Here is a 16,937-nt window from a genome sequence, read left to right on the forward strand (position 1 = left end):
ATTGTGCTGGAATACAATTCTGCTGCTGCTGATGGCCCACAGCGCCTCATGGATGCCCAGTTTTGAGCTGCTAGATCTGTTCTGAATCTATCCCATTTAGCACGGTGATAGTGCCACACAACACGTTGAATGGTGTCCTCAGTGCGAAGACGGGACTTCATCTCCACAAGGACTGTGCGGTGGTCACTCCTACCAATGCTGTCATGGACAGATGCATCTGTGACAGGTGGATTGGTGAGGACGAGGTCAAGTAAGTTTTTCCCTCGTGTTGGTTCACTCACCACCTGCCACAGGCCCAGTCTGGCAGCTATGCCCTTCAGGACTCGGCCAGCTCAGTCAGTAGTGGTGCTACCGAGCCAATCTTGTTGATGGTCTTTGAAGTCCCCCACCCAGAGTACATTCTGTGCCCTTGCTACCCTCAGTGCTTCCTCCAAGTGGTGCTCAACATGGAGGAGGACTGATTCATCAGCTGAGGGAGGGCGGTAGGTGGTAATCAGCAGGAGGTTTCCTTGCCCATGTTTGACCTGATGCCATGAGATTTCATGGGGTCTGGAGTCAATGTTGAGGACTCCCAGGGCCACTCCCTCCTGACTGTATATCACTGTACCGCCACCTCTGGTGGGTCTGTCCTGCCGGTGGGACAGGACATACCCAGGGATGGTGATGGAAGAGTCTGGGACGTTGGCTGAAAGGTATGATTCTGTGAGTATGGTTATGTCAGGCTGTTGCTTGACTGGTCTGTGGGACAGCTGTCCCAATTTTGGCACAAGTCCCCAGATGTTAGTCTTCCTACGAAAATAATCACTTCACACTTCTCTGCTTAAATTTCATCTGCCATGTGTCTGCCCATTTCATCAGTCTGTCTATGTCCTCCTGAAGTCTGTTACTATCCTCCACATTGTTTACTACATTTCGGAGTTTCATGTCATCTGCAAACTTTGAAATTGTGCCCTGTGTACCAGGTCATTAATATTTATCAAAAAGAGCGGTGGTCCTAATACCGACCCCTGGGGAACACCACTGTATCCTTCCCTCCAGTCTGATAAACAACCGTTCACCACTACTCTCTGCTTTCTGTATCTCATATTAATGATATATGCCACACTTCGGCTTCGTTAATGCATGGAAAATCGATTTTAGACCAGTATTGGGACATCTCAGCAGTTATATTGAGTTTTGTTGATGCAGGCAATTGTTGCAGACTTCACAGTTCGAATGATTTAATATTTCCAAAATGTAAAAACAAAATTTGGAATTCTACATTTCATGAAATTAATTCAAGTCCCCTCTAATAGGCAGCAATGTAAAAGAAACATTACAGCCATCCCATTGGTGAGGAACACCATGAGGTTCTCACACTGGAAGGTAATTGAACCAATTCTATTGTTAAAAAATCCAGGCCCTGATTCTGCAGGACAGCACAGGGCTGGCAGGGAACGGTGCTGACCGACAAAGGCTGATCTCCTCCTCTTCACAATTTTAGCAATAAAGTCGGTTTGAGAACAAAATGGTCACTGGCAGAACCCCGTTTTAAAGGGAGTTGGTTCATTAAGTCAGGATGGAAAGAGGTTAGAACAGTGCTTTATTTTACACCACATAGAAAAAGAAAGGAACTTTCATTTATATAGCACCATTCACAACCTCAAAGCGTTTACAACTAAAGAAGTACTTCAGACAGGGCCTCGGTTTACCGTCTCATCCGAAAGATGGCATCTCCGACAGTGCAGCACTCCCTCAGTACTGCACTGAAATGTCAGCCATAAGTGTTACCCACTGGAGGATAGTAACAGACTTCAGGAGGACATAGACAGACTGGTGGAAAGGGCAGACACATGGCAGATGACTGAGCTGCTTTTATATGTTCTGACTTTTGACGCAAACGTTCAGATTATTTTTGTGTCCCCCAGCTTCAGTTGGCTACAGTGGAGGCTCCTGGAATCACACTCACCCACATTTATGGACAAAGTATCACGTGTGGGAGTGGCTCCAACACACAGTGGATACCAACCAGCTGGACGCTAACTGCATCCGCTTTCACGACTTTGATGTTACCGGGGAACAGCTGTGCGCCATGTCTTTCGAAGACTTCAACCAAGCGACCGGCCCTTTGGGTCCATTTCTCTTCACCAACATTCAGAGCTTAAAGTGGAGCAGCAAGTACCTGCAGCCAACTGGACAGCCGTTGACAACAGAGCAGAGAGGCAAGTACCACAGAGTCTAAGGACTTTTGTGACCAGATGTAGTCAGCCTTCGTGGATGAGGACAGAGGGCAGGATCGGCGGAGCTGGGAATGCAGATGAATCTTAGGGGTCAATTGGAATCTGAAGGAGGGCAGGGAGAATGGGAAAGGCACTCGTGGGACTGAGTTTCAGGCCTTGGGTACCTTGACTCCCGAGCCTCATTTAAATGCCACTGGTCCACTTCCTCCCCCAGAAGAGATGGGAGGAAGGCCTAGGATGGCTGCAGGACAGGTGAAGATCCTGCAGCCCTTGGCCACCCTTCAGCTTTCAGGTAAGTGGTGGGGGAGGAGGTTCAGGAGAGTCTCACAGCAGCGGAGGGGGAGGGGGAGGGGGAAAGTCTGTTGGAGGGGAGGTCGCAAGACTCCTTGTGGGGCCAAGAGTGCTGCTCCGGGCCCCACAAAGGAAATTCTTTCACTTACCAGGAGATCCTCTTCGTCCTTCCTACCAGCTGTTGGCCTGCTTCACCCTGACAGGAAAGATGAGGAGGTCTCCCCACTCAGGACCCGGTTAAAATGTCACCTGAGTCCTATTGATATCATAGCACTCCTGAGTCTGGGCAGGAACCTCATTCCCAGCCAAAACGGGTGGTGTTAAAATCGGAGATCAGTGGGAATGGAGCGACAAAAGGAACCGTTTCATGTTCCTGAGTTAAAATTCCACCCTTTCGTGACATATAATCGAGTATTGCCAAGGGCAACTGTGACATGGGCAGGCATCTCATGAAATCGATGAAGGTGTTTGCTCAGTGTATTTTATACTGGGGTACCAAGGTCCTACTTACAGCCGAATACATCAGGGATTTATTTCAAGACAGAATGGTATTACTCACAAACCTGGCAGAAACAAGGAAATAATTTCATCATTTTATCTTTAGGTTCCTTCACCGCTGACATTCTAGCTCCAATCAATGTCACAGTCAAATCAAAGGCAATTGGTAAGTACACAGGCAATAGTCCATGTAATTTAGATGACATCATCAGTTCCCATTTATGCCAATCTAAAGAAAACAATATCCACCGTCCAAACAGAAAAACCTCCCAAATCCAAAATCACCAACCTCCCAAATCCAAAATCACCATCCTCCCCAATCCAAAATCACCATCCTCCCCAATCCAAAATCACCATCCTCCCCAATCCAAAATCACCATCCTCCCCAATCCAAAATCACCATCCTCCCCAATCCAAAATCACCAACCTCCCCAATCCAAAATCACCATCCTCCCCAATCCAAAATCACCATCCTCCCCAATCCAAAATCACCAACCTCCCCAATCCAAAATCACCATCCTCCCCAATCCAAAATCACCAACCTCCCCAATCCAAAATCACCAACCTCCCCAATCCAAAATCACCAAACTCCCCAATCCAAAATCACCAACCTCCCCAATCCAAAATCACCAACCTCCCCAATCCAAAATCACCATCCTCCCCAATCCAAAATCACCATCCTCCCCAATCCAAAATCACCATCCTCCCCAATCCAAAATCACCAACCTCCCCAATCCAAAATCACCATCCTCCCCAATCCAAAATCACCATCCTCCCCAATCCAAAATCACCATCCTCCCCAATCCAAAATCACCAACCTCCCCAATCCAAAATCACCAACCTCCCCAATCCAAAATCACCATCCTCCCCAATCCAAAATCACCAACCTCCCCAATCCAAAATCACCATCCTCCCCAATCCAAAATCACCATCCTCCACAATCCAAAATCACCAACCTCCCCAATCCAAAATCACCATCCTCCCCAATCCAAAATCACCAACCTCCCCAATCCAAAATCACCAACCTCCCAAATCCAAAATCACCATCCTCCCCAATCCAAAATCACCATCCTCCCCAATCCAAAATCACCAACCTCCCCAATCCAAAATCACCAACCTCCCCAATCCAAAATCACCAACCTCCCCAATCCAAAATCACCAACCTCCCAAATCCAAAATCACCATCCTCCCCAATCCAAAATCACCAACCTCCCCAATCCAAAATCACCATCCTCCCCAATCCAAAATCACCAACCTCCCCAATCCAAAATCACCATCCTCCCCAATCCAAAATCACCATCCTCCCCAATCCAAAATCACCATCCTCCCCAATCCAAAATCACCATCCTCCCCAATCCAAAATCACCATCCTCCCCAATCCAAAATCACCATCCTCCCCAATCCAAAATCACCATCCTCCCCAACCCAAAATCACCAAACTCCACAATCCAAAATCACCATCCTCCCCAATCCAAAATCACCATCCTCCCCAATCCAAAATCACCAACCTCCCCAATCCAAAATCACCAACCTCCCCAATCCAAAATCACCATCCTCCCCAATCCAAAATCACCATCCTCCCCAATCCAAAATCACCATCCTCCCCAATCCAAAATCACCAACCTCCCCAATCCAAAATCACCAACCTCCCCAATCCAAAATCACCATCCTCCCCAATCCAAAATCACCAACCTCCCCAATCCAAAATCACCAGCCTCCCCCATCTGGACACAACAACCTCCCCAATCCAAAATCACCAACCTCCCCAATCCAAAATCACCAACCTCCCCCATCTGGACACAACAACCTCCCCAATCCAAAATCACCAACCTCCCCAATCCAAAATCACCAACCTCCCCAATCCAAAATCACCAACCTCCCAAATCCAAAATCACCATCCTCCCCAATCCAAAATCACCATCCTCCCCAATCCAAAATCACCAACCTCCCCAATCCAAAATCACCAACCTCCCAAATCCAAAATCACCATCCTCCCCAATCCAAAATCACCATCCTCCCCAATCCAAAATCACCAACCTCCACAATCCAAAATCACCAACCGCCCCAATCCAAAATCACCATCCTCCCCAATCCAAAATCACCAACCTCCCAAATCCAAAATCACCATCCTCCCCAATCCAAAATCACCATCCTCCCCAATCCAAAATCACCATCCTCCCCAATCCAAAATCACCATCCTCCCCAATCCAAAATCACCATCCTCCCCAATCCAAAATCACCATCCTCCCCAATCCAAAATCACCATCCTCCCCAATCCAAAATCACCATCCTCCCCAATCCAAAATCACCAACCTCCCCAATCCAAAATCACCAACCTCCCCAATCCAAAATCACCATCCTCCCCAATCCAAAATCACCAACCTCCCCAATCCAAAATCACCAACCTCCCCAATCCAAAATCACCAACCTCCCCAATCCAAAATCACCAACCTCCCAAATCCAAAATCACCATCCTCCCCAATCCAAAATCACCATCCTCCCCAATCCAAAATCACCATCCTCCCCAATCCAAAATCACCATCCTCCCCAATCCAAAATCACCATCCTCCCCAATCCAAAATCACCATCCTCCCCAATCCAAAATCACCAACCTCCCCAATCCAAAATCACCAACCTCCCCCATCTGGACACAACAACCTCCCCAATCCAAAATCACCAACCTCCCCAATCCAAAATCACCAACCTCCCCCATCTGGACACAACAACCTCCCCAATCCAAAATCACCAACCTCCCCAATCCAAAATCACCATCCTCCCCAATCCAAAATCACCATCCTCCCCAATCCAAAATCACCATCCTCCCCAATCCAAAATCACCAACCACCCCAATCCAAAATCACCAACCTCCCCAATCCAAAATCACCAACCTCCCCAATCCAAAATCACCATCCTCCCCAATCCAAAATCACCATCCTCCCCAATCCAAAATCACCAACCTCCCCAATCCAAAATCACCAACCTCCCCAATCCAAAATCACCAACCTCCCCAATCCAAAATCACCAACCTCCCCCATCTGGACACAACAACCTCCCCAATCCAAAATCACCATCCTCCCCAATCCAAAATCACCAACCTCCCCAATCCAAAATCACCAACCTCCCCCATCTGGACACAACAACCTCCCCAATCCAAAATCACCATCCTCCCCAATCCAAAATCACCAACCTCCCCAATCCAAAATCACCAACCTCCCCAATCCAAAATCACCAAACTCCCCAATCCAAAATCACCAACCTCCCCAATCCAAAATCACCAACCTCCCCAATCCAAAATCACCATCCTCCCCAATCCAAAATCACCATCCTCCCCAATCCAAAATCACCATCCTCCCCAATCCAAAATCACCAACCTCCCCAATCCAAAATCACCATCCTCCCCAATCCAAAATCACCATCCTCCCCAATCCAAAATCACCATCCTCCCCAATCCAAAATCACCAACCTCCCCAATCCAAAATCACCAACCTCCCCAATCCAAAATCACCATCCTCCCCAATCCAAAATCACCAACCTCCCCAATCCAAAATCACCATCCTCCCCAATCCAAAATCACCATCCTCCACAATCCAAAATCACCAACCTCCCCAATCCAAAATCACCATCCTCCCCAATCCAAAATCACCAACCTCCCCAATCCAAAATCACCAACCTCCCAAATCCAAAATCACCATCCTCCCCAATCCAAAATCACCATCCTCCCCAATCCAAAATCACCAACCTCCCCAATCCAAAATCACCAACCTCCCCAATCCAAAATCACCAACCTCCCCAATCCAAAATCACCAACCTCCCAAATCCAAAATCACCATCCTCCCCAATCCAAAATCACCAACCTCCCCAATCCAAAATCACCATCCTCCCCAATCCAAAATCACCAACCTCCCCAATCCAAAATCACCATCCTCCCCAATCCAAAATCACCATCCTCCCCAATCCAAAATCACCATCCTCCCCAATCCAAAATCACCATCCTCCCCAATCCAAAATCACCATCCTCCCCAATCCAAAATCACCATCCTCCCCAATCCAAAATCACCATCCTCCCCAACCCAAAATCACCAAACTCCACAATCCAAAATCACCATCCTCCCCAATCCAAAATCACCATCCTCCCCAATCCAAAATCACCAACCTCCCCAATCCAAAATCACCAACCTCCCCAATCCAAAATCACCATCCTCCCCAATCCAAAATCACCATCCTCCCCAATCCAAAATCACCATCCTCCCCAATCCAAAATCACCAACCTCCCCAATCCAAAATCACCAACCTCCCCAATCCAAAATCACCATCCTCCCCAATCCAAAATCACCAACCTCCCCAATCCAAAATCACCAGCCTCCCCCATCTGGACACAACAACCTCCCCAATCCAAAATCACCAACCTCCCCAATCCAAAATCACCAACCTCCCCCATCTGGACACAACAACCTCCCCAATCCAAAATCACCAACCTCCCCAATCCAAAATCACCAACCTCCCCAATCCAAAATCACCAACCTCCCAAATCCAAAATCACCATCCTCCCCAATCCAAAATCACCATCCTCCCCAATCCAAAATCACCAACCTCCCCAATCCAAAATCACCAACCTCCCAAATCCAAAATCACCATCCTCCCCAATCCAAAATCACCATCCTCCCCAATCCAAAATCACCAACCTCCACAATCCAAAATCACCAACCGCCCCAATCCAAAATCACCATCCTCCCCAATCCAAAATCACCATCCTCCCCAATCCAAAATCACCATCCTCCCCAATCCAAAATCACCAACCTCCCCAATCCAAAATCACCAACCTCCCCAATCCAAAATCACCATCCTCCCCAATCCAAAATCACCAACCTCCCCAATCCAAAATCACCAGCCTCCCCCATCTGGACACAACAACCTCCCCAATCCAAAATCACCAACCTCCCCAATCCAAAATCACCAACCTCCCCCATCTGGACACAACAACCTCCCCAATCCAAAATCACCAACCTCCCCAATCCAAAATCACCAACCTCCCCAATCCAAAATCACCAACCTCCCAAATCCAAAATCACCATCCTCCCCAATCCAAAATCACCATCCTCCCCAATCCAAAATCACCAACCTCCCCAATCCAAAATCACCAACCTCCCAAATCCAAAATCACCATCCTCCCCAATCCAAAATCACCATCCTCCCCAATCCAAAATCACCAACCTCCACAATCCAAAATCACCAACCGCCCCAATCCAAAATCACCATCCTCCCCAATCCAAAATCACCAACCTCCCAAATCCAAAATCACCATCCTCCCCAATCCAAAATCACCATCCTCCCCAATCCAAAATCACCATCCTCCCCAATCCAAAATCACCATCCTCCCCAATCCAAAATCACCATCCTCCCCAATCCAAAATCACCATCCTCCCCAATCCAAAATCACCATCCTCCCCAATCCAAAATCACCATCCTCCCCAATCCAAAATCACCATCCTCCCCAATCCAAAATCACCAACCTCCCCAATCCAAAATCACCAACCTCCCCAATCCAAAATCACCATCCTCCCCAATCCAAAATCACCAACCTCCCCAATCCAAAATCACCAACCTCCCCAATCCAAAATCACCAACCTCCCCAATCCAAAATCACCAACCTCCCAAATCCAAAATCACCATCCTCCCCAATCCAAAATCACCATCCTCCCCAATCCAAAATCACCATCCTCCCCAATCCAAAATCACCATCCTCCCCAATCCAAAATCACCATCCTCCCCAATCCAAAATCACCATCCTCCCCAATCCAAAATCACCAACCTCCCCAATCCAAAATCACCAACCTCCCCCATCTGGACACAACAACCTCCCCAATCCAAAATCACCAACCTCCCCAATCCAAAATCACCAACCTCCCCCATCTGGACACAACAACCTCCCCAATCCAAAATCACCAACCTCCCCAATCCAAAATCACCATCCTCCCCAATCCAAAATCACCATCCTCCCCAATCCAAAATCACCATCCTCCCCAATCCAAAATCACCAACCACCCCAATCCAAAATCACCAACCTCCCCAATCCAAAATCACCAACCTCCCCAATCCAAAATCACCATCCTCCCCAATCCAAAATCACCATCCTCCCCAATCCAAAATCACCAACCTCCCCAATCCAAAATCACCAACCTCCCCAATCCAAAATCACCAACCTCCCCAATCCAAAATCACCAACCTCCCCCATCTGGACACATCAACCTCCCCAATCCAAAATCACCATCCTCCCCAATCCAAAATCACCAACCTCCCCAATCCAAAATCACCAACCTCCCCCATCTGGACACAACAACCTCCCCAATCCAAAATCACCATCCTCCCCAATCCAAAATCACCAACCTCCCCAATCCAAAATCACCAACCTCCCCCATCTGGACACAACAATCTCCCCAATCCAAATAGAACCAACTCACCATTCCAATAGTTTAATCTTTTCAAATAGGACCTCACCAATTAAAGTACAACAGCCAATCCAGTCCAAACACAAGAGCTTCACCAATCCAATACAACAGCGTCATTGGATCAATCCACTCCCATCACTGTTTGAAAACCACAAGCATCACAATCCTCTAACATAGTGTTCACTGTTAAAATTAAGCTGGGGACAACTCTCCTAGCTTGTCTCTCATACCTTTTCTGATTCATCTATTAAAGAAATGGACAACAGTTACACAGTGATGTTGAAAGATTCCTGTAAAGGCACTGTGTCCCCATCCATCTGTCAGAGCTCTCTGACTGTTGTCACACACTGACCATCATCAGACTGTCAGAGGACACTGACTGTTGTCACACACTGACCATCATCAGTCTGTCAGAGGACACTGACTGTTGTCACACACTGACCATCGTCAGCCTGTCAGAGGACACTGACTGTTGTCACACACTGACCATCGTCAGCCTGTCAGAGCTCTCTGACTGTTGTCATACACTGACCATCATCAGTCTGTCAGAGCTTTCTGACTGTTGTCATACACTGACCATCATCAGTCTGTCAGAGCTCTCTGACTGTTGTCACACACTGACCATCATCAGTCTGTCAGAGCTCTCTGACTGTTGTCACACACTGACCATCATCAGTCTGTCAGAGCTCTCTGAATGTTGTCACACACTGATCATCGTCAGTCTGTCAGAGCTCTCTGACTGTTGTCACACACTGACCATCATCAGACTGTCAGAGCTCTCTGACTGTTGTCACACACTGACCATCGTCAGCCTGTCAGAGGACACTGACTGTTGTCACACACTGACCATCGTCAGTCTGTCAGAGCTCTCTGACTGTTGTCACACACTGACCATCGTCAGCCTGTCAGAGGACACTGAATGTTGTCACACACTGACCATCGTCAGCCTGTCAGAGGACACTGACTGTTGTCACACACTGACCATCATCAGCCTGTCAGAGGACACTGACTGTTGTCACACACTGACCATCATCAGTCTGTCAGAGGACACTGACTGGTGTCACACACTGACCATCATCAGTCTGTCAGAGCTCTGACTGTTGTCATACACTGACCTTCATCAGTCTGTCAGAGCTCTCTGACTGTTGTCACACACTGACCATCAGCAGCCTGTCAGAGCTCTCTGACTGTTGTCACCCACTGACCATCGTCAGCCTGTCAGAGGATACTGACTGTTGTTACACACTGACCATCATCAACCTGTCAGAGGACATTGACTGTTGTCACAGGCTGACGATGGTCAGTGTGTGACAAAAGTCAGTGTCCTCTGACAGGCTGACGATGGTCAGTGTGTCAGAGGACACTGACTGTTGTCATACACAGACTATCATCAGCCTGTCAGAGCTCTCTGACTGTTGTCACACACTGACCATCATCAGTCTGTCCGGGCTCTCTGACTGTTGTCACACACTGACCATCATCAGTCTGTTAGAGCTCTCTGACTGTTGTCATACACTGACCATCATCAGTCTGTCAGAGCTCTCTGACTGTTGTCACACACTGACCATCATCAGTCTGTTAGAGCTCTCTGACTGTTGTCACACACTGACCATCATCAGTCTGTCCGGGCTCTCTGACTGTTGTCACACACTGACTATCATCAGCATGTTAGAGCTCTCTGACTGTTGTCATACACTGACCATCATCAGTCTGTCAGAGCTCTCTGACTGTTGTCACACACTGACCATCATCAGTCTGTCCGGGCTCTCTGACTGTTGTCACACACTGACCATCATCAGTCTGTCAGAGCTCTCTGACTGTTGTCACACACTGACCATCATCAGTCTGTCAGAGCTCTCTGACTGTTGTCACACACTGACCATCGTCAGTCTGTCAGAGCTCTCTGACTGTTGTCACACACTGACCATCATCAGTCTGTCAGAGCTCTCTGACTGTTGTCACACACTGACCATCATCAGTCTGGCGGGCTCTCTGACTGTTGTCACACACTGACCATCATCAGTCTGTCAGAGCTCTCTGACTGTTGTCACACACTGACCATCATCAGTCTGTCAGAGCTCTCTGACAATTGTCATACACTGACCTTCATCAGTCTGTCAGAGCTCTCTGACTGTTGTCATACACTGACCTTCATCAGTCTGTCAGAGCTCTCTGACTGTTGTCACACACTGACCATCAGCAGCCTGTCAGAGCTCTCTGACTGTTGTCACACACTGACCATCGTCAGCCTGTCAGAGGACAATGACTGTTGTCACACACTGACCATCAGCAGCCTGTCAGAGGACACTGACTGTTGTCATACACTGACCATCATCAGCCTGTCAGAGCTCTCTGACTGTTGTCACACACTGACCATCATCAGTCTGTCAGAGGACACTGACTGTTGTCACACACTGACCATCATCAGCCTGTCAGAGGACACTGACTGTTGTCACACACTGACCATCGTCAGCCTGTCAGAGGACACTGACTGTTGTCATACACTGACCATCATCAGTCTGTCAGAGCTCTCTGACTGATGTTACACACTGACCATCAGCAGCCTGTCAGAGCTCTCTGACTGTTGTCAAACACTGACCATCGTCAGCCTGTCAGAGCTCTCTGACTGTTGTCACACACTGACCATCGTCAGCCTGTCAGAGGACACTGACTGTTGTCACACATTGACCATCATCAGTCTGTCAGAGCTCTCTGACTGTTGTCACACACTGACCATCGTCAGTCTGTCAGAGCTCTCTGACTGTTGTCACACACTGACCACCATCAGTCTGTCAGAGCTCTCTGACTGTTGTCACACACTGACCATCATCAGTCTGTCAGAGGACACTGACTGTTGTCACACACTGACCATCATCAGCCTGTCAGAGTACACTGACTGTTGTCATACACTGACCATCATCAGTCTGTCAGATCTTTCTGACTGTTGTCATACACTGACCATCGTCAATCTGACAGAGCTCTCTGACTGTTGTCACACACTGACCATCGTCAGCCTGTCAGAGCTCTCTGACTGTTGTCATACACTGACCATCATCAGTCTGTCAGAGCTCTCTGACTGTTGTCACACACTGACCATCATCAGCCTGTCAGAGGACACTGACTGTTGTCACACACTGACCATCATCAGCCTGTCAGAGGACACTGACTGTTGTCACACACTGACCATCGTCAGCCTGTCAGAGGACACTGACTGTTGTCATACACTGACCATCATCAGTCTGTCAGAGCTCTCTGACTGATGTTACACACTGACCATCAGCAGCCTGTCAGAGCTCTCTGACTGTTGTCAAACACTGACCATCGTCAGCCTGTCAGAGCTCTCTGACTGTTGTCACACACTGACCATCGTCAGCCTGTCAGAGGACACTGACTGTTGTCACACATTGACCATCATCAGTCTGTCAGAGCTCTCTGACTGTTGTCACACACTGACCATCGTCAGTCTGTCAGAGCTCTCTGACTGTTGTCACACACTGACCACCATCAGTCTGTCAGAGCTCTCTGACTGTTGTCACACACTGACCATCATCAGTCTGTCAGAGGACACTCACTGTTGTCACACACTGACCATCATCAGTCTGTCAGAGCTCTCTGTCTGTTGTCACACACTGACCATCATCAGTCTGTCAGAGCTCTCTGACAATTGTCATACACTGACCTTCATCAGTCTGTCAGAGCTCTCTGACTGTTGTCATACACTGACCTTCATCAGTCTGTCAGAGCTCTCTGACTGTTGTCACACACTGACCATCAGCAGCCTGTCAGAGCTCTCTGACTGTTGTCACACACTGACCATCGTCAGCCTGTCAGAGGACACTGACTGTTGTCACACACTGATCATCAGCAGCCTGTCAGAGGACACTGACTGTTGTCATACACTGACCATCATCAGCCTGTCAGAGCTCTCTGACTGTTGTCACACACTGACCATCATCAGTCTGTCAGAGGACACTGACTGTTGTCACACACTGACCATCATCAGCCTGTCAGAGGACACTGACTGTTGTCACACACTGACCATCGTCAGCCTGTCAGAGGACACTGACTGTTGTCATACACTGACCATCATCAGTCTGTCAGAGCTCTCTGACTGATGTTACACACTGACCATCAGCAGCCTGTCAGAGCTCTCTGACTGTTGTCACACACTGACCATCGTCAGCCTGTCAGAGGACACTGACTGTTGTCACACATTCACCATCATCAGTCTGTCAGAGCTCTCTGACTGTTGTCACACACTGACCATTGTCAGTCTGTCAGAGCTCTCTGACTGTTGTCACACACTGACCACCATCAGTCTGTCAGAGCTCTCTGACTGTTGTCACACACTGACCATCATCAGTCTGTCAGAGGACACTGACTGTTGTCACACACTGACCATCATCAGCCTGTCAGAGTACACTGACTGTTGTCATACACTGACCATCATCAGTCTGTCAGATCTTTCTGGCTGTTGTCATACACTGACCATCGTCAATCTGACAGAGCTCTCTGACTGTTGTCACACACTGACCATCGTCAGCCTGTCAGAGCTCTCTGACTGTTGTCATACACTGACCATCATCAGTCTGTCAGAGCTCTCTGACTGTTGTCACACACTGACCATCATCAGCCTGTCAGAGGACACTGACTGTTGTCACACACTGACCATCATCAGCCTGTCAGAGGACACTGACTGTTGTCACACACTGACCATCGTCAGCCTGTCAGAGGACACTGACTGTTGTCATACACTGACCATCATCAGTCTGTCAGAGCTCTCAGACTGTTGTCACACACTGACCATCATCAGTCTGTCAGAGCTCTCTGACTGTTGTCACACACTGACCATCATCAGTCTGTCAGAGCTCTCTGACTGTTGTCACACACTGACCATCGTCAGCCTGTCAGAGGACACTGACTGTTGTCATACACTGACCATCATCAGTCTGTCAGAGCTCTCTGACTGATGTTACACACTGACCATCAGCAGCCTGTCAGAGCTCTCTGACTGTTGTCAAACACTGACCATCGTCAGCCTGTCAGAGCTCTCTGACTGTTGTCACACACTGACCATCGTCAGCCTGTCAGAGGACACTGACTGTTGTCACACATTGACCATCATCAGTCTGTCAGAGCTCTCTGACTGTTGTCACACACTGACCATCGTAAGTCTGTCAGAGCTCTCTGACTGTTGTCACACACTGACCACCATCAGTCTGTCAGAGCTCTCTGACTGTTGTCACACACTGACCATCATCAGTCTGTCAGAGGACACTGACTGTTGTCACACACTGACCATCATCAGCCTGTCAGAGTACACTGACTGTTGTCATACACTGACCATCATCAGTCTGTCAGATCTTTCTGGCTGTTGTCATACACTGACCATCGTCAATCTGACAGAGCTCTCTGACTGTTGTCACACACTGACCATCGTCAGCCTGTCAGAGCTCTCTGACTGTTGTCATACACTGACCATCATCAGTCTGTCAGAGCTCTCTGACTGTTGTCACACACTGACCATCATCAGCCTGTCAGAGGACACTGACTGTTGTCACACACTGACCATCATCAGCCTGTCAGAGGACACTGACTGTTGTCACACACTGACCATCGTCAGCCTGTCAGAGGACACTGACTGTTGTCATACACTGACCATCATCAGTCTGTCAGAGCTCTCTGACTGATGTTACACACTGACCATCAGCAGCCTGTCAGAGCTCTCTGACTGTTGTCAAACACTGACCATCGTCAGCCTGTCAGAGCTCTCTGACTGTTGTCACACACTGACCATCGTCAGCCTGTCAGAGGACACTGACTGTTGTCACACATTGACCATCATCAGTCTGTCAGAGCTCTCTGACTGTTGTCACACACTGACCATCGTCAGTCTGTCAGAGCTCTCTGACTGTTGTCACACACTGACCACCATCAGTCTGTCAGAGCTCTGACTGTTGTCACACACTGACCATCATCAGTCTGTCAGAGGACACTCACTGTTGTCACACACTGACCATCATCAGTCTGTCAGAGCTCTCTGTCTGTTGTCACACACTGACCATCGTCAGCCTGTCAGAGGACACTGACTGTTGTCACACACTGACCATCATCAGTCTGTCAGAGCTCTCTGACTGTTGTCATACACTGACCATCGTCAGTCTGACAGAGCTCTCTGACTGTTGTCACACACTGACTATCGTAAGCCTGTCAGAGCTCTCTGACTGTTGTCACACACTGACCATCATCAGTCTGTCAGAGCTCTGACTGTTGTCATACACTGACCTTCATCAGTCTGTCATAGCTCTCTGACTGTTGTCACACACTGACCATCGTCAGCCTGTCAGAGGACACTGACTGTTGTCACACACTGACCATCGTCAGTCTGTCAGAGCTCTCAGACTGTTGTCATACACTGACCTTCATCAGACTGTCAGAGCTCTCTGACTGTTGTCACACACTGACCATCATCAGCCTGTCAGAGCTCTCTGACTGTTGTCACACACTGACCATCGTCAGCCTGTCAGAGGACACTGACTGTTGTTACACACTGACCATCGTCAGCCTGTCAGAGGACACTGACTGTTGTCACACACTGACCATCATCAGCCTGTCAGAGGACACTGACTGTTGTCACACACTGACCATCGTCAGCCTGTCAGAGGACACTGACTGTTGTCACACACTGACCATCATCAGTCTGTCAGAGCTCTCCGACTGATGTCACACACTGACCTTCATCAGTCTGTCAGAGGACACTGACTGTTGTCACACACTGACCATCATCAGCCTGTCAGAGCTCTCTGACTGTTGGTCAGTGTGTGACATCATCAGTCTGTCAGAGCTCTCCGACTGATGTCACACACTGACCATCGTCAGTCTGTCAGAGCTCTCTGACTGTTGTCACACACTGACCATCGTCAGTCTGTCCGGGCTCTCTGACTGTTGTCACACACTGACCATCATCAGTCTGTCAGAGCTCTCTGACTGATGTCACACACTGACCATCATCAGTCTGTCAGAGCTCTCTGACTGTTGTCACACACTGACCATCGTCAGCCTGTCAGAGCTCTCTGACTGTTGTCACACACTGACCATCGTCAGTCTGTCAGAGCTCTCTGACTGTTGTCACACACTGACCATCGTCAGTCTGTCCGGGCTCTCTGACTGTTGTCACACACTGACCATCATCAGTCTGTCAGAGCTCTCAGACTGTTGTCACACACTGACCATCATCAGTCTGTCAGAGCTCTCTGACTGTTGTCACACACTGACCATCATCAGTCTGTCAGAGCTCTCTGACTGTTGTCACACACTGACCATCGTCAGCCTGTCAGAGGACACTGACTGTTGTCACACACTGACCATCATCAGTCTGTCAGAGCTCTCTGACTGTTGTCACACACTGACCTTCATCAGTCTGTCCGGGCTCTCTGACTGTTGTCACACACTGACCATCATCAGTCTGTCAGAGGACACTGAC

The 16,937-nt window shown here is 48.6% G+C and overlaps 1 protein-coding gene across 1 annotated transcript in view; it reads left to right on the forward strand.

Annotated features, from left to right (window-relative positions):
* The first annotated feature begins 2,456 nt into the window (after nt 1-2,456).
* The window catches only part of LOC137328128 (ETS homologous factor-like), a 43,587-nt gene continuing 29,106 nt past the window's right edge, over nt 2,457-16,937 (forward strand). The window contains exons 1-2 of the mRNA XM_067994307.1: nt 2,457-2,511; nt 3,115-3,174. Coding sequence (XP_067850408.1) covers nt 2,457-2,511; nt 3,115-3,174 — 115 coding nt within the window. The remainder of the gene's footprint in view (nt 2,512-3,114; nt 3,175-16,937) is intronic.

The sequence above is a fragment of the Heptranchias perlo genome, chromosome 12 (genome assembly GCF_035084215.1).
Source record: "Heptranchias perlo isolate sHepPer1 chromosome 12, sHepPer1.hap1, whole genome shotgun sequence".
Taxonomy (NCBI): domain Eukaryota; kingdom Metazoa; phylum Chordata; class Chondrichthyes; order Hexanchiformes; family Hexanchidae; genus Heptranchias; species Heptranchias perlo.